The sequence below is a fragment of the Felis catus genome, chromosome F1 (genome assembly GCF_018350175.1).
Source record: "Felis catus isolate Fca126 chromosome F1, F.catus_Fca126_mat1.0, whole genome shotgun sequence".
NCBI classification, from domain to species: Eukaryota; Metazoa; Chordata; class Mammalia; order Carnivora; family Felidae; genus Felis; species Felis catus.
This window is the reverse complement of record NC_058384.1, coordinates 2,150,982-2,175,388: the sequence shown is the minus strand read 5'-3', so window position 1 is coordinate 2,175,388 and position 24,407 is coordinate 2,150,982. Positions and strand designations below refer to the sequence as shown.

The 24,407-nt window shown below is 50.9% G+C and overlaps 1 protein-coding gene and 1 long non-coding RNA gene across 3 annotated transcripts in view; both read left to right on the top strand.

Annotated features, from left to right (window-relative positions):
* The window catches only part of ACBD3 (acyl-CoA binding domain containing 3), a 33,304-nt gene extending 20,406 nt beyond the window's left edge, over positions 1 to 12,898 (top strand). For both annotated transcript variants that reach the window (XM_023248105.2, XM_023248106.2), the window contains exons 4-8: positions 289 to 447; positions 1,948 to 2,122; positions 4,647 to 4,833; positions 7,140 to 7,424; positions 10,734 to 12,898. In XM_023248105.2, the coding sequence (XP_023103873.1) occupies positions 289 to 447; positions 1,948 to 2,122; positions 4,647 to 4,833; positions 7,140 to 7,424; positions 10,734 to 10,945 (1,018 nt within the window). In that variant the 3' untranslated portion in view covers positions 10,946 to 12,898. The remainder of the gene's footprint in view (positions 1 to 288; positions 448 to 1,947; positions 2,123 to 4,646; positions 4,834 to 7,139; positions 7,425 to 10,733) is intronic.
* Positions 12,899 to 22,708: 9,810 nt separating this feature from the next.
* Positions 22,709 to 24,276, top strand: LOC109495429. Its single transcript, XR_002150823.3, has 2 exons — positions 22,709 to 23,179; positions 23,640 to 24,276. It is a non-coding gene; the product is annotated as an uncharacterized LOC109495429 (long non-coding RNA).
* The last annotated feature ends 131 nt before the right edge of the window (positions 24,277 to 24,407 follow it).

Genomic DNA, 24,407 nt, shown 5'->3' with positions numbered 1-24,407 from the left:
ACCTTCGGGCTATGGGCGTATGGTAGTGATGGCAGTGGTGTCTTCCCGACGGACACCTCTCTGTGCTGCCCGGTGGCCGATGTCCCTGCCATGGTCCTGCGTGCGGCGACGTGGGCTCCGGAGGGGAGATGGCTCCCGGCGGAGCACGCACGTTTCGCAGTGTGAGAAGACCACCGCGTCCTCTCGGGGCCGAGTCCGTGGTCACTGGGAAAGACGGCCTCGGTTGTTTTGAAGCGGGAGCCCTCGTGCGGCGCTCATGGTGTCTGTCCTCCCTGTCCTCCCCCATAGGAAGGAGGAGGAGGAGCGAAGGCGGCGGGAAGAAGAGGAGCGAGAGCGAGTGCAGAAGGAGGAGGAGAAGCGCAGGAGAGAAGAGGAGGAGCGGCTTCGGCGGGAGGAGGAAGAGCGGCGGCGGCTGGAGGAGGAGCGGCTGCGGCTGGAACAGCAGAAGTGAGCCACCTGTGCCCGCCGTCCGCTCGCTCTGTCTCCGGGTCCCCGTGACCTTGTCTTGCTTCCCCGCTTGTGCGTCTGCTCTGCCCTCTCTGGGTGTTCGTGCATCCGCCAGACCGGCCAGAGTCCGAGAGGCCCAGAGACACGGGCCCGGGACAGAGAATCCGGGCGGTGCGGCCCGTGGCAGGTGCCGTTCTGAGTACGGGGTTTGGGACCCGAAACCGTTTCCTGTTCGGGGCGGTGAGCGCAGCCGTCTCCCAGGGGACCGGCTCTTGCAGAGGGAGCTCTGGGTACAGGCAGGAAGGGCTTAACACTGCAGACGTCGGGGAAGGTCTGCAGAGAACGTGAGGGTCCGCTGATGTCTCGATATTTCTTGGTAGTTCCTCGGAAAGGCGTCGGGCTAGTCCCCGACCCACCCCGGGCCTCGTTCTGCTTTGGAGAGAGACTAGGAGTACACCCCTCTGGGGGCGGCCAGGCCCAGTGTCTTTGTGACATTCTGCTTTATCTGTCATTGGCCTGTTGAGGTCTTTGTGGAGTTGGTCACATAACTGAGTTAAGCACGTGGAGCCTGTCTGGAAGAACACGACAGACATTTATAGTAACAGGTGGGCCTGGATACCGTTTTCCGTGTTCTCCTAAATTTAAGGCGGGCTTAAAATTTTTTTTTTTAATGTTTGTTTATTTTTGAGAGAAAGACAGAGTGCGAGCAGGGGAGGGGCAGAGAGAGAGGGAGACACAGAATCCGAAGTGGCGCTGACAGCTCAGAGCCTGACACGGGGCTCGAGCCCACGAACCGTGAGATCACGGCCTGAGCCGAAGTCGGCCACTTAACCGACTGAGCTATGCAGGCGCCCTGAGGCGGGCTTTCAATTAGATGCAAGAGACCCTCAGGTTTTCACTGGCTTTCTTTCCACGTCCCAGGGCCCCTCGCGTCCTCTTCTAGTCACTCTTCTGCCCCTCGCCGCTCCTCCTCTATTCAGGTCGAGAAGCCGCGGCCCACGGTTCAGTGTCTCCCCTCTGGCCTAGAGGCCAGTCCCCCTCTGACAGCGGCCGGGTCCGAGAGGCCTGCCGGGACTTGAACCCCGGCCCCGGCTGCTCCATTGGTGTGATCTCGGGCACGTCCCCGGACGCCGCGCCCCGCCTCTCGGCCTCGCCCCCGCCGGGGTGCTGAGCGCCCCGGCGGCCTCGCGCGGGAACGCTCGGGCCGAGGGGCGCGCACCGGGGGCTGCGGGGTCCGTCGTTGCGGCGGCGGCGCCGGGCCTGGTGGCACGTAGTACCCTCCGCGTCCGTGCCGGCTCTTCCTCGGAGAGCCTCCCGATGGACCCGAGGCCGAGCGTGTTTCCCGAGACCTTTCCTCTGGGCCCGGGACCCGGGCCGACGGGTCCGCGTCGGCCGCCCGGAGCCTCCGAGGGGCGACGGCCGGTCGGGACGGAGAGCGGGGACGCGCGGCCCGGCGCGGCGGCCGTGGTGCGACCGGCGGGCGTTCTCCGCGTTTTGCAGGCAGCAGATCATGGCGGCGCTGAACTCGCAGACGGCCGCGCAGTTCCGGCAGTACGCGGCGCAGCAGTACCCGGGCAGCTCGGAGCAGCAGCAGCTCCTGGTGCGCCAGCTGCAGGAGCAGCACTACCAGCAGTACATGCAGCAGCTGTACCAGGCGCAGCTGGCCCAGCAGCAGGTGCGCCTGGGGCTGGGGTGGGGGGGGGAGGGGTAAGGGGAGCGGGGCGGGGGCGGTGTCTCCCAGGGCGGCCCTGGCAGGCGGGGGTCACGGGCCGGACCACCGCCCGCGGGAGGACCGTCCCCGGAGGCCGTCGGCTGATCCGGCAGAGCCGGGCTGGCCGCGTTGACGGCAGCGGCAGGTGCCGTGGCCGCCAGTGCTTCTCCGGCTCCCTGCCCCACGCAGGAGGGGAGAGGCACGGCAGTGGGGGGGGGGGGGGGGGGGTCACATGACACTCGGATCCTGTCCCGGCTCTGCCCTTGTCTTGTTGCCTATCAGACGCGTCACCTGCCGTCTGAGTTTCCCGCCCTTTCCCCTGGTCTGCAAGAAGGCGACGAAAGTCCCGGTGCCCGTCCCGTTCCCCTCACAGAGCGAGCTGCCACGTGAAAGTGTCCGGTGCCTCCAGCAGAGGGCCGGTCTGACACTCGCGCTGCCCATCGGGCCGAGGCGTGACTGCCTCTGGAGTTAACCTGGCCGGCTTTACTCATGGAGTTTTCGCTCCTAAAGCACCCGTTGCCGGTCCAAAAGTCAGAGCGAGGAGAACGTGGGGCGCGGTGGTGGCTCTGCGTTCCTAGCCGTCTTGCCAACCTCTTTAAGTTCTTTGAAAATTCACTCCTCGCTTCAAGTACCTCTTCCCTGGGGTCTTCAGCGTTACCGAGAGGGAAAGGGCAGATTTTTGTCGTTCGTGAGAGGATGAAAATGACGTTCGCCTGGTTTATTCAAGACAATAAATGGGAATTCCGAGGGGTTTCTCTGCTGTCCTCGAAAGCCCGTTCTTATTTTAGCCTGCCACCCCCGTCCCTGCTTCTGTGACGGGCCTCGAGGTGGTTTTTCAGCAGGGTGGCTCACACGCCCCGTCCTGTTCAGAGGTTGCTGCCGTTTAAATAAGAGAACAGAATCTTGCAGTCAAGAATCTTGCAAATCAAGATACCTGCAAACCAAGAATCTTGGAAGGAGAACCAGAAAGAACTGGAATCCGTAATTTGGATTACAGTGATCGACCATATTGGATGTCGTTGGGAATGGAGAAGGAAAGGGGTTGGGGAAGGATCAGAGGAGACCTCAGCCCTCATAAAGTGTTAATTTTCTTTATAAATACAGAGCAAAGTGACAGAATGCTAAGACTTGTTCGTGTGGAGGTGTAGTTACGTGGGTGATTGTTCTATACCTTCCGGTGCTTTTAAAACTTCCCAAAGTACAGATGAGAGATGATATAAAGAAAGAGGTATGATCTGTTCTACGTGATAGTTAGAATCCGTTGGTGGACAGTGGGATCCCCAAGGGGGTTCGCTCTGCTGGAGGAATTCAAGCGTGGCCTCCTGGACAGTGACCGTGTGAGCCCGGGCTTGCTGATCACCAACAGAAATGCTTTCTTTTGCTTGCCTGTCATTCACTGAATGTTCTGGGTTTGCCCACTTGGGTTGGTTGCATGCTCTTTTTCTGGACGCTGGTACTCTTTCTGGAGACTGATGGGGAAAGACTGAGAATCCGGGCCTCGGAAGAAGGTATTTTGAAGTCTTCCGCGTATCACTCGCCTGCGTTAGCACCGGAGAAAGTGTCGCTGTTCGTTGAAGTAGTCGGTTTGCAGGTGACACGTTAAATGTAAATACAGATACGCTAAACTGCGTCACCGTCCTGAACCGTGAGATTACCGATGCTTTTTCCCCTGTGCTTTGTTTTCTACTTTCATAAACGTACGCTTACTTATGACCTCTTGTTTTAGTTTAAAGTTACTTAAATGCCCGAGGGCTCACCAACAGTAAAACAGATGAATTTTGTAATTTCACAATGAAATGTCCTAGCAGCGCAAATTACAATTTCTTACCACTCTGTGGATGAACCTTACAGAGATAATGTTTAGTAAAAGATGCCAGACACGAAAAAGAGCATTTATTATACATTCCAAGTGGATAATGTTGACACACAGGCAAAGCACATCTGCAGTGTTCTAGGTGAGGCTGGTCATACCGCTTACAGCAGGGGGAGCGGGAGGGAAGGCCCGGAAGGGAGCTTTTACCAATGGTAGTTTCTGCCTTTGTGAGTTTTCCTTCGTGATCATTTATTTCTACCCAGTGTAATTGTCCTGATTCAGATTGTAGGTTTCTGAATCTGATCGAGATCTTCTTCTGTCCGTTTTAAGAACAAACGTTACTGTGTTCAGTGTTTACCTTCGGTTGTATTTGGGGTTGATTATGTCTCTCTATTTTAATTTTTCCTGGTCAGTTTTTCTAGCGATCCTCAGGTCACGCAAACATGACCTTCCGGTGCAGGTTTCGTCCATGATAATTTGGATCGTTTTTAGCTTTTATTCCAATGTCACATCTGTAATGTTCATCACAGATGGGATACAGTGGATGAAGTCTATTAGTAATTTCTTGGAGCGGAGTGCTTTGGTAGGACCCAAACATGGGCCAGAGTCTGCCCCAGGGCTCACGTGTTGTATGCTGGCCCGGTCAGCGGATATTCACTCTTTCTCCACTCGCAGGCGGCGCTCCAGAAGCAGCAAGAGGTAGCGGTTGGGGGAGCCGCTTTGCCTACGCCGGCAAAGGTGAACACAGCTGTGCCGAGTGATAGGACGTCGGTTAACGGACAGGCCAAAGCCCACACGGACAGCTCCGAGAAAGACCTCGAACCGGAAGCTGCAGAAGAAGCCGTGGAGAATGGACCAAAAGGTATGGTTTGGCCTCTGTGTTGATCTGTCCAGAGGTCGTAACTGAGTTCACGGAAGGCACGTCGGGAGTCCGGCTAACTAGCTTCGGAGAGCAGTTACCTATTTGTGAGAGTTGGATGCTTTTTTACCCTTTACGTCAGAATCTGATGCTTCTGGTGACCGTTAGGACAGCATAGAAGGAAGGGCAGATCGGATGTCTTTTGGACACTTGGGGTTGTGTGTTGGTTATCTGCTGCTGTGTAACAAATAAGACCCAAATTTCGCAGCTCACGGGTAACCAGTGGTCGTCATCTCACACGGTAGGTGAGGGATTACGGGGGGTTCGGGAACGGAGGCGCGGCTCAGCCGAGCGGTGGTCGTCCTGGTCCCGTGGGTCAGGATGCTGCCAGGGGGCAGAGGTTCTGCCCAGGGTGGTTCCTTCTCCCGACCGGCAAGTCGGGGCTGGCTCTTGGCGGGAGACCTCGGTTCCTTGCCCCGTGAAGCCTCTCCTCCAGGGAACACGGTCCAAGAGATCAACGCAGAGGTGGCATGTCTCTTACATTCTGACTTTGGAAATCACGTATCCGCGCTTCTGCTGTATTCTCTTGGTCCCACATACCGGCCCCGGGATATGGTGGCTGGCGACCTCCCAAGTGCGTGAGTCCCCAGAGGTGAGGCTCACAGGGTGGGGTGCGTCTTGGAGGCTGCCTGTCACGCGTTACCTGTGGTTTAGAAACTGGAGTACCGCGGTCGTAGGTGGAGAGTGTGTGATGAGGGGACTGTGACCTAGTCACAGAGGTCGGCAGAGGCTTCCTGGGGAAGAGACGACTGAGCCGCGAGAGCCGAAGCCAGAGTAGGAGCTAACTGAGGAAGGAAGGGAGAGCGTGTCAGGGACACGGCCTGGGCGGTGGTGTGGTTCACAAGAAAGGCGGTTTCAGACATCTGCCTTGTCTTGTTAGAGTAACAGAAAACAGCTTGGAAAAGACCTGATGTCCTGTGGCTTAACCCCTCTTCTTTTTTTCCGTGTAAGAGTTTATCAGTTTTTTGTTTTTGTTTTTGTTTTTTTCAAGTAATCTCTACACCCGATGTGGGGCTCGAACTCACGATCCCAAGATCAAGAGTCGGATGCTCTACCGACTGAGCCAGTCAGGCGCCCCACGTTTGTCAGTATTTTCAAATGAACCTTTGTCAAAGGTTCTGTGACCACATCTGGAAAACCTGAGTAGTCTGGTGCACATAAACGCTGCTCAAGCGACAAGACTTAATCCTCTCTGTTCAGTCCCTAGCGGGGCCAGTCCTGTCCGAGTTTTTCTGTTTCTTTGAGCTCCTTTAGAATAGCCCCTAGAACTTGACTTCAGAGGTCAAGAGTGTTGTTGTTGTTGTTGTTGTTTTTGTTTGTTTGTTTTTGACAGAGTGATTGAAGTCAAAGCCCGGTTTTCTTTGTCCAGATCCAAAAGTGAATTTATTCCTAAATCCAGATCTCCCTTCTTTTTCTTCTTTTTTTTTAAAAATTTTTTTTTTTTAATGTTTATGTTTATTTTTGAGGCAGAGAAAGAGCATGAATGGGGGAGGGGCAGAGAGAGAGGGAGACACAGAATCGGAAGTGGGCTCCAGGCTCTGAGCCATCAGCCCAGAGCCTGACGCGGGGCTCAAACTCACGGACCGCGAGATCGTGACCTGAACCGAAGTCAGACGCTGAACCGACTGAGCCACCCAGGCGCCCCATCTTCTTTTTTTTTTTTTTTAAGTTTGTTTATTTTGAGAGAGAACGTGTGTGCACATGAGTGGGGGAGGGGCAGAGAGAGAGGGAGAGAGAGAATCCCAAGCAGACTCCACACTGCCAGTGTAGAGCCCAACATAGGGCTCGAACCCATGAACTGTGAGATCATGACCTGAGCCGGTCAAGAGCTGGATGCGTAACCGACTGAGCCATCCGGGGCCCCCGGATCTCCCTTTTTTATTAGAATATTTTCCTGGGTCCAGCTACGAGTTTTCCAGGGTCAGTCTTAAATCCCCATACATAATCAGAGTGTTGGAAAAAAAAAAAAAAAAATCACTTCTTAGATTGTGGATTGCATTTGTCCCCTGAAGTGGTGTGGTGGCCTCTGGATAGCTGGTGACATTGGCAGATGTAGCCAGTGAGGGGAGACTTCCACGGGAAGCCTGTATGTTCCTCGGAGTCCTCAACCCCAAGTACAACTGAGGTAGACCAGATGGCCCTTGGTGCGCCTGCCTGGGGCGGGCAGGGGCGGTATGCGGGTTCGGTGCCTCCAGGTGAAGGCTCGTCCTCTTCAGTGTGTGTCATTCCTGCATTCCTGTTGTCTTTAGAATCTCTTCCAGTAATAGCAGCTCCGTCCATGTGGACACGACCCCAGATCAAAGACTTCAAAGAGAAGATTCGGCAGGACGCGGACTCTGTGATTACAGTGGGCCGAGGAGAAGTGGTCACCGTTCGCGTCCCCACCCACGAAGAGGGATCGTATCTCTTTTGGGAATTTGCTACAGACAATTATGACATTGGCTTTGGGGTGTACTTTGAATGGACAGACTCTCCAAACACTGCTGTCAGCGTGCATGTCAGCGAGTCCAGTGACGACGACGAGGAAGAGGAAGGTAAGGCCGTGGGTCCGCAGTGGCAGGTGCCGAGGGGGGTGGGGGGTGTCACGCATCAGCCCGCCTCGTGCTTCTCGGTTAACGCTTTTGCGACAGGGATTCGTGTCTTCATTAGCGTGACCTTAGCCATAAAGGCTGAGGGACGGGCCAGCCTCCCGGAAGGGACTGGGGCCTGAACGGGACATTGTTGTAGTGCCCAGCAGGGCTCTCTGGCAGGGGGCTGTTTTACTGCCTCCTGAATAGTGTTTTACTTTGAGCATTTTGTGTTGAAAAGCCAAATGTGCAAGACGATTCTGAAAATTTTTTAAAGAGTAAGCAAGAAATTCTGCCAACTCTGGAATTTACTTAAATTTACATTTCTGATCATTCGCTTTTTTGATTTTACTCTTAAGACTTTGTTTTTACATAGATACAGAAGCTCATGCCAGAATATCGTAGCTAAAGAAAAATTTCAGCCATTCCCCATTTTACAGGAAAGTAATTTTTTATTTTCTCTAAGTAAGCAAAATGGAGTGTTTCCAAGAGCAGTGTAAACTCTCTCGTCTGGGAGGTAGGTTATAAGATACACGCTTACTAATTGAGAAGATGGTCTCCTTGGTTTTGTTTGCATGGAAGTGAGAGCCCGGGGCTTGTGCGCGTACTAGTTGGGCGCTTGGGTCCGTATGTCAGCTTGGTGGAGGGCGGCATGGGAGGAATGTCCTGACCGTGACAGTGGAGAGGCACCTCCTCCGTCCTGGGGCCCAGCTCAACTTTCGGCTGACTTGTGAACAGACCGTTTGTCCTGGAGAGGGTTGGCGGTGTTTCACGGAGATCCCACTGGGGTAGATTAAAAGAGGTAGTTGTAGGGAGGCTAAAAGTTGAGTCGGCTTTCGAGGTGGGCAGTGGGACCGCATCACCGCACGTGCGCACGCCTGGCCCTCAGGTCACTCACGGAAACACACGCGTGGGCCCGGGGCCTGGAGGGGGAGCTCTGTCTTCACGTGGCATTCTGTTCGCAGCAGCCTTGTCTCGGGGTGGAGGGGGCAGCAGCGAGAGAAAGCATTGCCCGTGCACGCTGCTGCCCGCACCAGAAGGACAGGCATCGCAGGAGTCTGGGAAGGGGAGCTTGCGTGCGGACGGTTGTGATTCTGAAGGGCTTTGTGAATCAGAGAGAGGCATTCTCGGTTCAGAAGGAGACAGATTTCTCCAGGCCTGCCTGCTGGAGCCTCTTAGAGGGAGGTTGCTTCCCGGTGTGAGCCCTCCGCTGAGTCGCTTGGGGGCTCTCGATTTTGGGAAGGGCGCTGGTAAAAAGGGCTGGGGTCCGGTGCCTGTCCAGAGGTGGGACCGTGACCCCGGATCTTTGCCCTAGCATTCGGTGCCCCTCGGGTGGGAATGGAGTCCCCGGTGCCTGTGCTGTTCCCAGTCATGAGATGGTTGCCATCTGCAGCTAATCCATTCGTCCCTCTGTGTGGACAGAGACCGCAGTGAGGATTTCCGGCTCCCGGGAGATGTTTGCCAGGAGAGAGCCTGTCTCCTTTGGGAGATGAGCTCCCAGGCCGCGTTTGTCTGCGTGCCCCCTTGCAAAGGCCACTGCGCTTTTGATGGGGGTCCCCGTAGCTTGGTTTAAGGGGGAAGGGCAGGCCAGTCCTCCTGTTCGTTGTCTTGGTTTTTCTCCACTCAGGCTTGAAAGCCAGAGGGGTTGGTTTCCTCTGTGGCCGGTAACTCCTTCCTGTCCGGATTCGTCACTGGCATGAGTGTTGCCAGGTCCCGAGTCTTTGGTTAACTGACGAAAGGTGCACTGCTCATGTATCCCAGCGGCCTCCAGTTTTACAGATTTTGAACAGAATCGGGATCCTGGGTTAATGGACCAATAATCCATGGGTATCCTTATAGGCAAGGGTTTGCATTTTTTTTTTTTAATTTTTTTTAACATTTATTTATTTTTGAGACAGAGACAGAGCATGAATGGGGGAGGGTCAGAGAGAGGGAGACACAGAATCTGAAACAGGTTCCAGGCTCTGAGCTGTCAGCACAGAGCCCGACACGGGGCTCGAACTCACGGACCGTGAGATCATGACCTGAGCCGAAGTCGGCCACTTAACCAACTGAGCCACCCAGGCGCCCTAAGGGTTTTGCATTTTGAATGACTCTGTATTTCCCATTTGCAAACACTTCAGTATTGCTGCGATAAAGCAAATTGGATTTGGGCCTATTTTATCAGAGTGTCGTTTGCTCTTTTTTTTTTTTTTTTTTCTTCAATTTTTTATTTTAAAACAGTTTTAGACTTACAGAGAAAAGTTGCAGATAGTACAAAGAGTTCCTGTATACGCGCACCCAGCTTCCCCTGTTGCTAGCATCCGTGTTGTACTGTGGTACGTTCATCGTCACCGATGGACCCATGTGGCTACGTCGTCATGAGCTCAAGGCCGTTATGTATTCAGATTTCCCTAGTTTTTGTCTAACGTTCCAGGGTCCCATCCGGGATGCCGCATTACATTGAGTCACCCTGTCTCATTCAGTTCCTCTGGACCGGAAGACTTTCTCAGACTTGCCTGGTTTAAATTCCTGACGACAGCCCTTGCGCGGTTAACTGCCGTGGCCGGAATTCACCGTGCCGAGTTAGGAACCTGCATGTTCTTCTGACCTGTTTTCCCGACAGTGTTTATGTTCAATACGTGAAACCGATTTTAAGCTGGTTCGACGTTGTTCTCGCTCGCTCTTTTTTCCTAACCTCATCTCATTACAGTTCGGGAACTATTCCCAGGGGCAAACCCAGAATCAGAGCTCGTGTTTTGCCACTGGGATCATCCCTGGGTTACACGGGCCTGTGATGACAGTAATGGGCTTTCAGAGTATCTCTCGGTGCCTACCTCTACTGCGGCTTCCCCATTTTACTCTTTATATCTAAGATCGACAGAAGGTAACAGTCCTTCGGTCCCCCTTCCCGAAACGGGGTTTTCATATTGTCGAGGAGGGAGAGAACGAGAGCTTCGTTTCCCTTGGTGTCGCTCGGACAGTGAGATGCCGCCCACCTGGAGGAAGAGGAGGCTGGCTGGGTGCGGACAGGGAGGGAGGACCGGGGCTCCGAAGCGGGAGCGGTTGTCAGAGTCCAGGGGGAGAGAGGGCGCCCGCCGCCCGCACCCCCCGATTGTGGCTGCTAGGGAGAGGAGTGAGCGAACCAAGGAAGGCGGGAATAAGCCCGCGTGCGAAAGTCACAGATGGCTCCGGAGAGTTCCCGATGAGCAGTTTCTCGAAGGATGGGGTTTCGGTGCTGGACGCACGTGGCTTTCCCGGACCCGTTCACTGACGTGCCTCCGTTCTTTCCCACAGAGAACGTCAGCAGTGAGGAGAAAGCCAGAAAGAACGCCACCAAGCCCCTGCTGGACGAGGTCGTGCCTGTGTACCGGCGGGACTGTCACGAGGAGGTGTATGCCGGCAGCCACCAATACCCAGGGAGAGGAGTCTACCTCCTCAAGTTTGACAACTCCTACTCTTTGTGGAGGTCAAAGTCGGTCTACTACAGAGTCTATTATACTAGATAAAGATGGTGTCGCGGAGTCTGGAGTCTAGGGTTGGGCAGAAGACGGCACTTGGTTCGGAATTTCTTTTGACTTTTGTGGAGCATTGCAGTCAGCGTCTCCCCTTTTGATTTTGGTCTGATGGTCCGTGAACTCTCGTCGGGGGGGACTCAGGGTTTCCTTGAGACTCTAGCATTAATCCTCTGGGGTTAGAGGGAGTCCTCGGACCCGTTTGGCCCTTGGGTGCCGACCGGCAGGGTCGCTAGTGGATGCAGAAGTTACGCGAGCAACGTGTGAAATCTATAAGGTCTCCGAAATAAAACCTCCCCACGTTGACCCCACCCGGCTGACGGTGAGTCCATTGCTGCCCGCTGCACGTGGTTGACGAGAGCCCGTGGTCACGGTGACCTCGGATCGGAAATCCTTACGTTCGCAGTCTGCCTGAGGTGCAGCTGACTTGGACGAAGGTCATCGTTTTGAAATGAAGGTCATCGTTTTGAAAACTTACAGACTCAAGACCCCACAGGTTATAATAGAAAAGTTGCCTCGATTCGCTTTTGTTCTGAACGACCCAGATTGTGTTTGCATTGAGTACGGCCGTCTAGTTCAGAGGCCTATTACAGAGAATTATTTTCCGAGATGATCTTAAGAACGTTCAAAGCCGATTGGTAATTGAACCGTCAAGACACACAACACCTCAGAGGTCCATGTTGTTAGCAGGCCTCTGCCAACTCGAGTCCTTTTCTCTCCCTCCGGGACTCCCCCTTACCGGTGACAAAGCAGAATTAATTCCTTTTTGTCTCGATTTGGCTTTGTAGAGCATCTCAAATTGAACCTGTTTTCTACACGAGCATATAGTTAGGGGGTTTTGTAAACTCAAATTGACACCTACTGAATTAAAGTATGTAAAATCACTTCAGTACAATTGAGTGTATGGGGAATAACGTTGCACTACAAGGAAATCACTGCCAGAGACAGTCCGTTTTCCTTTCCTGTGTTCATGCTTAGGCACGAACCCTACCCAGTTCCGGTGGGGAATTGCGTACTGGAGAGAATTGGAAAAACAGATGCCCATGCTTAAATTGTTCTATAGCTTTAATCTGCATTATGTCTTTGTAGATGGGAAGAGGACACCTTTGTGTCCCTTACCGAGAACATATATGGATAAACAGCCGCAAGTTGGTAGAAGTGATGGACTAGCGTAGAGATTCTTGTTTTCAGGAGGGAGGGTGGTGTAGATAGAACGTGACCGAGACGGCACTACACACGAAACGTTACTGGATGTTGTTACTGAAATACTTAGATTTTTAGATTTTTAAAACTTCAGATCTTAAATCACTTCTTGTAGGAGGGTCTCCGTTGATTAAGCTGCGTTCTATACAGTTCACTACACGAGGGGCTGTTTGTCGTGTGTGCGTTTCTTTTCTGGTTTTTAATACCTGGTTTTGTACATACCTAACCCTCTTCTCTTTTGGTTATTCGGAAACTGGATTATTTTCTCCTCTGAGCAGTGCTTGATTTGTGTTCTTTAATTTGGATTCACTGGTTCCAGCTCAAAGACGTCCACACCGTTCTGTCCAGAACACGTTCAGGCTGTCCATGCGCGTGCGCGTACGTACGGTAGAGGAACCATGGGGTTAGGCGCTTCTTGGCTTTTTTTTTTTTTAACGAGAAAATATTGTATTTAAAATGTAAAATAAACTTTTAAAAAGCAGGCACTAATATATATTTCTTCCAGCCTTTGAGTACAGATTTGTTCTTGCCCATGTTAAGATAAATCGTCTTCTGAAAAGACCCTCGTTCTCGGGAGCAGTTTATGTCACTTTACGTAGCGGTGGTTCGTCATGTGCTCACGTCAGAACATTTTTGGTTTTAGACTTTTCTATTGCCTTTGGCTGTTGATTAGTACAGTACAAGTGCGATTTCAAAAAGATCTTGAAAATAATATATTTAATCAATTAAAATGTTTATCTGTAACCTGTTGACGTTTCATTGATACCGTTACTCTCGGAAGCGTTAGTTCCGTATTGCCTCATTTTAGACGGACCAGAAGAGATGTTCTAAATGATCTTTCCTGTTTTAAGAAGTTAAAAACCAACAACAAACTATTTCTGACTGATTATTGATAGTTTTTGCCATGAATTATCCCCGTGAGTGAAAATAGATTTTGAACTTTCCAGACTTACGACGGAAAGACTCCTTGAGGACGTATAAAATCGTTTTCCCTGTACAACCACGTGCGTAGTGCATTCCTTGAAGGACGTGGGGACCACCCGCTTTCAAATAGTTCCTGAGGTGTGACGCCCGAGAAGTACCCATCAGGGGAATTCCCCGGTCCGTATCACGCGGAGTGCCAGAAACTCCTCTAAAAATGACCCCACTGAGACGCAGGGCCGCTCGGACCTTAAATTTGAATTCTGTTTGGTTGAAACTTGGAGACACCGAATGAGGTGGTCATTCTGAGCTGTTGGGGTTCCGGGAAGCCAGACCAGAGAACAGCTGAGAGCTGTTGATGTGTGAGCACATCCTGGACCGTGCCGCTGAGCCTTGACCATCTGCCTTCTGGAAGAGGAGAGGCAGCCGGTTCGAAATACGCGACTGCTGATAATTCACTGGCAGTCTGCAGCCAAACCTGTCTTTCCCCAAGCTCAATCCAGCACTCCTGTCTGCCGCCCAAATATGTGTGCATGTGATCTACTCGGGGTAGAGCGAATCTTAACTTTATTTCCCTTCACTTAATTTTTCAAAAGTGGGTACTGATCAGAGTTGCAGTTTGATCTCGCATATTATCTGCCTAGGATTCTTTGACCTTCTTATTCAAAGTTTTTGAAATCAACTTGGTTATTGTCCTTTTGACACCCTTATTTTGAACTTACTACATGATCGCTGTCTCAGGTACTTAACTGTTTTGCCCGATTTCTCTTGTAACGAAAGAAGCATTGGCTCCATTTCCATTGGCTGACGTGCCCCTTAGTAGGCCGTGATTTGATTAGGATACTTAATCTAAGTACCAGGAAACCAGCTGGCTGGCTTCTCCAGAATTGACCTTGGCATTTGGACTCAGGCCATCACACGTGGGATAACAGTATGTAGACCGGAGCCCTTAACTCCTTCCTTGTGGTTCTCTAACCAGGCCTTAAGCGTGATTGCCCAGTTCAGCCTGGCGCTGAACTGGCAACTTGCAAGTCTGTGAAGAGAGCAGGTACAACTTTGATTACAAGTGCTGATTTGTTTTAACCTTTCTTTAATGTCGTGTCTGCACAAGTCCAAGTTTTTCCCCTTTGCCAAGATCACTAACTTAAGTGTCTCGTTGAAGGTGACATAACTTTTTTTCTTTTTTTTTTTTTTTTGGTGTGGCAAAATAGAGAAATGTAAACCTGGTTTTCGTAAGGCCTGCGTTTTGCAACTTTTAAAATTCCAGTCTGTGTTAATGGGGGATTTTCCTTTTACTAAGTGTAGGTCTGCCGTGTTCTTGCCATCGGCTGGGTCTCTTCCACAGAGTTATTCTTTGGCCATTTTTCTGTGAATTGAACCTTTGAGGTTGCTTCTGATTTCTCATCCTAAGTGCTGTTCCAGTGAGCGCTCTTTTACGTGTCTTTCCGCACATCTGTAGATACTGAGAAGTGAGAACTGCCGGATCATGAGTTCTGTGCATTTTTTATTTTAATCCACCCTGCCAAATTGTCCTCCAGAGCGGCTGAACTAATTTCCCCTCCAGCTCCATCGTGTCCGAGAAGATACTGCTTTTTCCCACCCTTGATATCATCAGACTTCAGTCTAAGTCTATCCGACGGGTGAAAGATGAAGTTTCATTTTCATGTGTGTTTCCCTGATAACCAGTAAGGTGACGCATCGATTTTTATTGGTCCTTTGTATTTCCTCTCCTATAAATTGCCGGTTTGTGTCCTTTGACCCATTTTTCAATTAGATCGTTTTTATATGGATTTATTAGCATTAAAAACATAAGCTGTATGCTGATCATTCATTAGATGTAAGTATTTCTTCCAGTTTCTTGCAGGTCTGTTAATTTTGTTTGTGGCGTTAGGTGTGTTTATACGTGTCTGTGTTTGGTCGTAGACATTCTAAACCACATTGTTAGTTTTATTCAGCTTTTTCGTTTATGACTTCTGTTTGTGTCCATAGATAATATATATGTATATCTATATATGTCTGCTTCTGAGCTCTGTCCCATTTATCTGACAATTCAGTGTGCTAATACTATAAATTACTATAGTTTTAAAATACATTTTCATACAAAGCAACTCTCCCCTGGGGTTGTTTTTTTTTTTTTTTTTTTGATGCTTTTTCTTTACTATTTTTGAACCATTTTTCTGTATGAACATTTAATCATTAGCCTGTCATATGTCATGAAAGACCTTCGTGGGATTTACTTTGGAATATTGTAGTACTTTCTAGGTTGATTGAGAGAGCTTAGATTGCCTTCATAGAAGATTGAGGGGTGCGTGGGTGGCTCAGTCGGTTAAGCATCTGACTTTTTTTTTCTATTTAAAAAAAAATTTTTTTTAACGTTTATTTATTATTGAGAGACAGAGCATGAACAGGGGAGGGGCAGAGAGAGAGGGAGACACAGAATCAGAAGTAGGCTCCAGGCTCTGAGCTGTCAGCACAGGGCCTGACATGGGGCTCAAACTCACAAACTGCAAGATCATGACCTTAGCCGGAGTCGGACACTTAACCGACTGAGCCACCCAGGCGCCCCTAAGCATCTGACTTTTATTTTGGCTCAGGTCATGATCCCCAGGGTCATGAGATCTAGCCCTGTGTTGGGCTCCATTTTGGGCGTGGAGCCTGCTTAAGATTCCCTCTTTCCCCCTCTGCCCCTCCTCTGTTCATGCATACATGCACCCATGTGTGCTCTCTTAATTTTTTTTTTAAGTTTATTTATTTAAAAAAATTTTTTTTCAATGTTTGTTTATTTTTGAGAGAGACAGAGACAGAATGTGAGTGGGTTAGGAGCAGAGAGAGAGGGAGACACAGAATCGGAAGCAGTCTCCATCCAGGCTCTGAACTGTCAGCACAGAGCCCGACACGGGGCTCAAACTCACGACCTGGGCCGAAGTCGGACGCTTAACCAGCTGAGCCACCCAGGCGCCCCCTTAAATTTTTTTTTTAAACGATAAATAAATAAAAGATTGATCCGTGTTCTTAGGTGGTATTTTCAGTAGCAGAGATGGAAAACGCAGCCCTGTAGCGGTCTTCCCTGCCGTCATTAGTTATGATGCGGTCTAACCTGGGACAACAGAGGCTCGAAAATAAAGTAGCTCAAATAAGATCATTTGATCTTACAAACAGGCCAGAGGAGGCAGGCAATGCAGGGCGAATCTGTCTGGTACGTCATGAGATGAGTGAGAGACCCGAGTTTCTCTTAATTTTATTTTAGAGAGTGTGGGGGAGAGGAACAGAGACAGGTTCAAGCAGGCTCCGTGCTCAGGGCAGAGCCTGACGCAGAGCTCAATCCCGTGACCCTGGGATCGTCCGAAATCAAGGGCCCGGATGCTCAACCGAGTGAGCCGCCCAGGCGCCTCCCCCGGGTTTCTTTAATCTTGTTTCTCCACAGCACCATCCCCTGGGATGGTGGTGTTTTGTGTGCATGGTTAGAAGCAGACCTGCCTAGGGGCGCCTGGAGGGCTCAGTGAAGCGTCCGACTCGTGGTCTCGCACAGGCCATGATCTCACGGTTTGGTTTGTGGGATCGAGCCCCATGTCGGGCTCTGTGCTGACAGCGCGGAGCCTGCTTGGGATTCTCTCTCTCGCTCTGTCTCAAATAAATTAAAAAACAAAAAAGCAGGCTTGCCTGGAACACATTTCCACTTTGGGGGTGGGGTGCATGCCCACTATTAAGGAGAGAACCCTCACTTCTCTTCCACCCACAAGTACTGAGTTCCATGGCCCCCTCTAGCTGCAGACTCGGGCCCAGCCCAAACTCAAGACACGGCGTGTCTGCTCTGAAAAAGGAGTGGACAGACTGCGTTTGTCAGGTGAGTGTTGAAATACGTAGCTCTCATTAATTTTTTTCCCATTACAAGAGTCCTACTCGCTTATTGTGGAAAATTTAGACCGTATATACAGATGAAAAGCAGAAAACTAAAATTATAACCTTACCACTAAGAATAGCTGTCATTTGGGAATTTCCTTCTGGTCTTTTTTTCCCCTAATTTTCAGTTAACAAAAATCTAGCATTCGGAAAAGTGTGCGGTATGAGACTCATGTACCTACCACCCACACTGGTCACGTTTGCCTTTTTTTTTTTTTTTCTTTGCCTTCTGTGCTTCAGAGCATGTCTAAGTATTAAAACGTTAATGAAAGAGTTTGATCCCTGTGGACCTTTTCCTGATTACACTTGCCCTTTCCTCCTTCCAAAGATCGTTACCCTGATTTTGATGTTTTAATTCCATATGATGATTGTAACGATGTATGTTGCCAGAAAAGGGAGATAATATGGTTATGCAGAATGCTTTTGAACTTTATATGAAATCCAAGGAGATAAGTACACATTTCTACCTTCTCCCTTAATACACTCTGTAGCTGTCTTCACTTGAAAATTATTTTGTGGGGCGTCTGGGTGGCTTAGTCGGTTAAGCGTCTGGCCCTTGATTTTGACTCAGGTTATGATCTCACGGTTGTGAGATCGAGCCCTGTGTCAGGCTCCGCACTGAGTGTGGGAATGTTTATTAGAGAGAGAGAGGGAGGGCACCTGAGTGGAGGAGGGGCAGAGAGAGAGGGAGACAGAATCCCAAGCAGGCTTTGCACGGTCAGTGCGGAGCCCATTGTGGGGCTCGAACTCAGGAACTGTGAGATCATGACCTGAGCTGAAATCAAGAGTCGGACGCTTAACCGACTGAGTCCCCACATTCCCCCCTGCCGCTCAGTGCCGGTGCCCCTCAAGAGTGACTGTTTTTATTTTAGCTGTGTTGTCGTCATGGTCTCCTGTCTCCTGCTTGTTCTGCCACCATTTATTTAAAAAACGATCTTTCCGGGGCACCTGGGTGGCTCAGTCGGTTAAGTGTCCAACTTCAGCTCAGGTCACGATCTCACGGTCCGTGAGTTCGAGCCCCGCATCGGGCTCTGGGCTGATGGCCCAGAGCCTGGAGACTGCTTCCGGTTCTGTGTCTCCCTCTCTCGCTGCCCCTCCCCCGTTCATGCTCTGTCTCTCTCTGTCCCAAAAATAAATAAAAAACGTTGAAAAAAAAAATTAAAAAAAAAAAAAAACTTTCCTCTTGAATTACCTTGGCATCTTTTGTCAAAAACGAGTTGATCATAGGGGCTTCTGGCTGGCTCAGTCAGTAGAGCATGGGACTCCTGAACTCAGGGTCATGAGTTCAAGCCTCATGTTGGATACAGTGATTACTTTTACAATGAGTGAAGGAATGAATGAATCAATCATATGTGTGGGAGAATTGACATCTTAACAATATTGGGTCTTCTAGTTCATGAACATGGTATAGATCCATTTATTTAAGCCTTTAACTTTCTCACCGGTAGTTTGTGATTTATACTGTACAATTCTTAAACATTTTTTTAGAGTTATTTCTAGGTATTTTATGTTTTTTTGATAATATTATAAATGGTACTTTTTTTTCCCCTAAATTGCAATTTCCAGTTGTTCAGTTGACTTTTTTAGTATGGAGTGTGTACTTGCTAATTTTTTTTACATCTAGTCACTTTTTTGTAAATTATTTAAGACTGTCTATGTAGTGGGGCTCCTGGGTGGCACAGTCGGTTAAGTGTCAGACTTGGCTCAGGTCATGATCTCACGGTTCTGGGAGTTCGAGCCCCACATCGGGCTCTGTGCTGACAGTGTGAAGCCTGCTTCATATCCTATGTCTGTCTGTCTCTCTCTCTTTCTCTCTCTCTCCCCTTCCCCCGCTCGCACACACGCTCTCAAAAATAAACATTAAAAAAAAGAGAAAAAAGACTGTCTGTAGAAGATGATGTCTTCCATAAAGATGGTTCTTTCTTTCCAGTCTGTATGCCTTTTATTTCTTTTTCTCGCCTATTGTACTGGGTAGGATCTCTCCAGTACAATGTTTAGAAAGAGTAGGAAGAAGTCCTTTCTTCATTCCATCTTAAAGGGAAGACATTCAGTCTTGAACCATTAAGGATGATGATTGCTCTAGGCTTTTCTTTATCAGGTTGAGGAAGTTCCCATCTACTCTTAGTTTGCTGGGAGTTTTTATTGTATGTTGAATATTGCCAAATGCTTTTTCTGCATCTGCAGAGATGAGATCACGTGACTTTTCTTTATTAGCCTGTTGCTGCGGTAAAGTACACTGATTTCTTTTCAGATGTTGAACCAACTTCATGTTTCTAGGATAAACCCCACTTGGTAATGATCCTTTTTATATACCCCTGGATTCAATTTGTTAATACGTATGAAGGATTTTTATGCCTGTGTTCATGAAGGATATCAATATGGAGTTTGTTTTCTGGTAGTGTGTTGGTCTGCCTTTGGTGTCACTGATGAAGGCCTCATAAAATGAATTAGGAAGTATACTCTTCTATTTGCTGGAATAGTTATTTCTTCTTTAAATTTTGGGAGAAATCTCCAGAGAAGCCACATGTAGGCCTGGAATTTTATTTATTGATTGATTTTACCTGTGAATTCCTTTTCTTTGATGTGTATATTTGGGTTATTGGTGTCTTCTTGAGTGGAGCTGCTTTGTAGTTTTTTCCTTTCAAGGAACTTTTCCATTTTATCAACTCACTTCTATGCATAAATTCTATCATAACTTTTCACATTATATACTATCTTGATCTGTAGTGTTTTCTTTTGTTCCCATAGGTAATTTCTGTCTTCTCTCTCTTTTTTTTTTTTTTAATTTTTTTTTTCAACGTTTATTTATTTTTGGGACAGAGAGAGACAGAGCATGAACGGGGGAGGGGCAGAGAGAGAGGGAGACACAGAATCAGAAACAGGCTCCAGGCTCTGAGCCATCAGCCCAGAGCCCGACGCGGGGCTCGAACTCACCGACCGTGAGATCGTGACCTGGCTGAAGTCAGACGCTTAACCGACTGCGCCACCCAGGCGCCCCCTCTTCTCTCTTTCTTGATCTCGTTGGCTAGAGAAATATAAATTTATTGATTTTCTCAAAGAATAAGCTGTTGGTTTCATTGATTTTTTTTTTCCCCTCTCATTGTCTCTATATTTTAAATTGAATTGATTCTACTTATTCATTCTTTTTGCTTATTTTGGGCTTAATTGTCCCCCTTTCCCACCAGTTTCTTAAGGTAGAAACTTAGGTTATTAATTGGAGATCTTTCTTTAATAATCTGAAGGTGTAAATTGTCCGTTAAACTTTGGTTTAAAACGCTGCATCCCGTAAGTTTGGTATTTGGCTTTTTTTTTTTTTTTTTTTTTTTTGCCTTCATTTAAAATATTTTCTAGTTTGTTGTGTGATTTCTTCTTTGATGCAGGAGTTATTTAGATAAGTGCACGGTTTCTTTTTAAATATTTGGGTATTTCCCGAGTGTTTTTCTGTTGTTGGTTTGTAATTTAATTCCATGTGGGCAACATAGGGAAGCTCGCAGAGCCCACATGGAGCTCTGTGCTTTGGAGCATCTTTTTGTCTGCCTCTTGGCTGTTTATATGTTTGCTCCAGAGAAACACCTATTCGAGTCCTTTGCCAGTTTTTAAATCGGGTCGTTTTGTCTTTGAGTCGTGGAGGTTCTTTGGATCCTGGGTAGCCATCCCTTAGCAGCTCTGTGATGAGCGAATATTTTCTCCCATGCTGTGGGTTGGACGGACGAATTTGGGGGAGGCCGTTGCTTTTTGACTGAGCGGCACGAGTCGGATTGCTAACCCCGTTCGACGACCAGCACAGAGGACGGAGAGGAGGGGCTGACACACCAGCCCACCCGCTGGACTTCAGAGTCCCCGTCCGGTCGGAGGGACGGCCCTGTCGTGGCTGGTGGCCGATCATCCTTTGAGGTGAGCGCTCGGTTAAGCGTTTCCTTTGCCGTTTCAAAGACGTTTATTTGAATGCTCTTCGAGGAGTTTCTGCCCTTGTTTTGTTTTTTTTTTTTTCCTCAGTCTGGGAGGAGACTGAGGGGCTCGGCCTGTGTTTTCCCCCACAGTGGTCAGGGGTCCTCAGAGCCGAGCCTTCTGTAAATATGCAACCAGCGATAGCCCGAAGCCTCAGTTAATTGTGGGTGGGGTGGGGGGTCGGGGAGTGACAGGGCTGATACCTGTCCCCAGAAGCCGTTCCTGGTGAGCTGCCTGGGAGAATGGGCCAGAGTCTCTCCTGGAACAGGCTCATTTAGCTCTTTCGTATGATTAAATGCCTCAAAGGATTGGAAATCCCGCGGCAAACATTCACGTCCCATTTACCACTATTCTGTGAGTGTTGTCTCTGGCCGAGGGGCTGTCCGTGGAGTCGCGGGGGAAGCCGGCACAGAGCACGGGGACAGCCAGCCAGTCCTGGGCGATCACGTACGATGAAGGGTTTTTGTTTCTCCTGGCCTAAGAGTGGGGTGCTGGAGTCTCGGGAGTACTTTCTGGCCCCATGTGCTAGTTGCTAGCGTCCGAACGGGCTGCCTGTGTCTTTTCCTCAGTTTCCCCGTCTTCCCGGGACGGCCGCTCCCACCCGTCACCCAGCGTGACGGGTGCGCACGGCCAGCAGCTCTGAGGCTGACGGGACGGTAGACTTCCCTGGGCCAGACTTGGGTTCCTTGCCCGTGAAGTAGGAGGGTCGGACCAGACGACTGACGTCTGAGATGCCCGTGACCGATCTTCCCTCCTGGGGGCTGGTTCGCAGTGCTGGCTCCCGGCCGTGATCTGAGTCCGGCCCCCGGACACGGAGGACAGGGAGGGACGGAGGAAAGAGGCCGCTCCAGGTGGGCAGGGGGCAGGTGCAGTGAACACAGGGAACTGACCTACGAGGCCTGTCTTGGGGCTGCAGGATGCTGGACCCCCGCACCTGCCCGCCACGTCCTAACAGTTCACAGAGCGGCCGCAACGGGGTTCGGTCACCCATACCCTCCAGATGCTCCCGGCGCCACATCTCTGTCTCAAGGCCGTCCTTGGGGCAGCTTCCCGGAGAGGCCCCCTGGGGCCACATTCCAAGGACAGGAGAGGAGGTGAGGAGCCTCCGGGCGCGGGGGTCCATCGGTGCTGGTACCCCTACCACAGAGCTCTCCGTCCTCCACCCTGGCCACAAACAGCCCCAGGTTCTGGAGACACATTTAAAGGAAAAATGAGCGGAAGCCAAGTCCAGACTTGTCACGGTCCCCAGCGGCCTGTCCCCCCCCCCACTTCCAGCCACCCCACGCCTCCCTCAAACGTGTCCTTTGCGGCAGAACCCAAACTAGATTTGAAGCTACCGTTTCACACGGGAACCCTGGTCTTCTCATCCTGTGGGCCTCGATATGTGCACTCCAATGGATTTACCATTTTCCTGTAAATACAGGCCCGTGACTGTGGTTCATTGGTAAGAGCGCCACTCGGGGCGCCGCGCCACCGACAAAGTGGGGACGAGGCTGCCGGCTCATGGAAGGTTTGCAGGACGGGCAAAGAGACGCAAGCCTGGAGCCGGTTTGTTGCACACACACCCCGCCCCCCACCTCTGCTGACCTTGTCCCCCGCCGCCCCCACCTGGCCGCACTCGTTAGCCCGGAAGAAGCAGGTTCACGATCATCATAGAGGAAGAAAGAGTCCCCTGAGCCCCGCCCCCATTTGCTCCTGCCCGCTCTCCCCTCACCGCGGAAGGAGTCCTGGCCTCTGCCGTCTCCACAAGAGGCTGGCTTGTGCCCCGCCCCCCCCCCCCCCCCCCGAAGGTCACCAACGATCTGTGGGTAAAGCTATCGCTACCTCTGTGCCCGGCTGCTTTACGGCATCTGACCCCAGTGACCGCTTGTTTCTTGAAGATCATTGCTCCGCTGGCCCCCAGTGTCCTGCTGGCGCTGTGCCGGTTCCTGGGCCACGGGTCTCTCAGGCCGGGGTTCCCGGGGACCAGGGGAGGCCGGTTTAGGGGCGTCCGCCTTTGTAATCCAGGAAATGGGAGATCCTGCTTGGCCTTCTTAGCTGGCGCGGAGAGATTTGTGTGTAAACGCCCTTGGCGGTCAGTAAGTGGGAGGCGCCCAGTTTGGAGACACAGTTACCCTCTGGAAACCTGATGAGCCAGATTTGGATGCGGGGGCCTTCTCCGCTTTCACCCACCTGCTCTGCGCCCAGGACCATCCGTCTCCCACCTCCAGCAACCACCAGCTCCTGCCGGTACCGTCAGGCCACCTTCAAACCCGAGTAAGGAGTGGGTGGTGTCCCTACAAGGAGTGTCGTTCCTCACCCCCACTCCCAGAGCAGGCGATGGGGCCGACGCCCCGGACTGTGCTGGGGAAGGTGGCTGAGTCTGTCGTTGAGGGGGACACCCGATCGTCTCAGCTTGACACTAGATGCTGTCGGGGACAGGGAGGTCACCAGGCCACACAAATGCATTGTTGGGGCTCAGGAGCACTTTGGAGCGGGGACTCTACAACATTCAGTGACAAGTCACAGCAAATAGCCTTGAGCACCTGCCCTCGCGGTGTGGATGCCCGTGACACTGGGACATCGAGCCAGCAAGGGCCCTGCCATCTGGCAGCCTTTTGGGAGTCACTGCTTCACCCCCCTCCGCAGTCCCGGGGCTCTCTCAGTTTTAGCAAACCGTTCAGGCCCAAGCGAATCGGGACGGTCGGTCATCCCCGGCTTTGGGGTTGTGTTTCAGTGTCTGATGCTGTGAGACCCACCAAGCCAGGATGGAGTGACCTAAAGCTACCTATGTCGGTAGCGAATCTGCAGCTTGGGTCGGGCCAGCCCATCGGTGCCCATCTCTGTCACCTCTGGGTGCGGCCACCAGAAGGCTCACTGCTGCCTCTGGCTCAGGCTGCCGTGACTCCACCACTGAGACTAGGACAGCGAGGCCTCGGCGTGTCTGGTTCCCTGCGGTCCCGCCGCCCAACATCTTCGGGGTAGGTGGACTTCTCCGCGGCGCACAAGCGTGGAGGGTGGGTGAGATGTCCCTGGAGAGAGCATCCAGTGCCAGTGCGTGGACTACCATCTTCGAACGTGGCTTCAGAAGTAGTCCCAGGCTCCCCAGATCCGAGGGGAGGAAACGGAGCACACACACCCCCCCCCCCCTCATTGCACAAGTGTGCAAGGTCACCCCGGGGTGGGGGTGCTCACCCATCCTTGGGAAATCCTCTGGGCCACAGCTTGTCTCGCAGACAGAAGACTCTGGGATGGGGATTCGAATCAGCCTGGACTCTGTTCTCCTCCACACACCCCCTCCAGCACCTACAGTGTGCGGGAACTGGGGCTGGGGGCTAATGTTTCTCTGCAAATTCATGTTTTCTTAATGTTTATTCATTTTCTTTTTTCAAGTTTTTTATTTATTTTTGGGACAGAGAGAGACAGAGCATGAACAGGGGAGGGGCAGAGAGAGAGGGAGACACAGAATCGGAAACAGGCTCCGAGCCATCAGCACAGAGCCTGA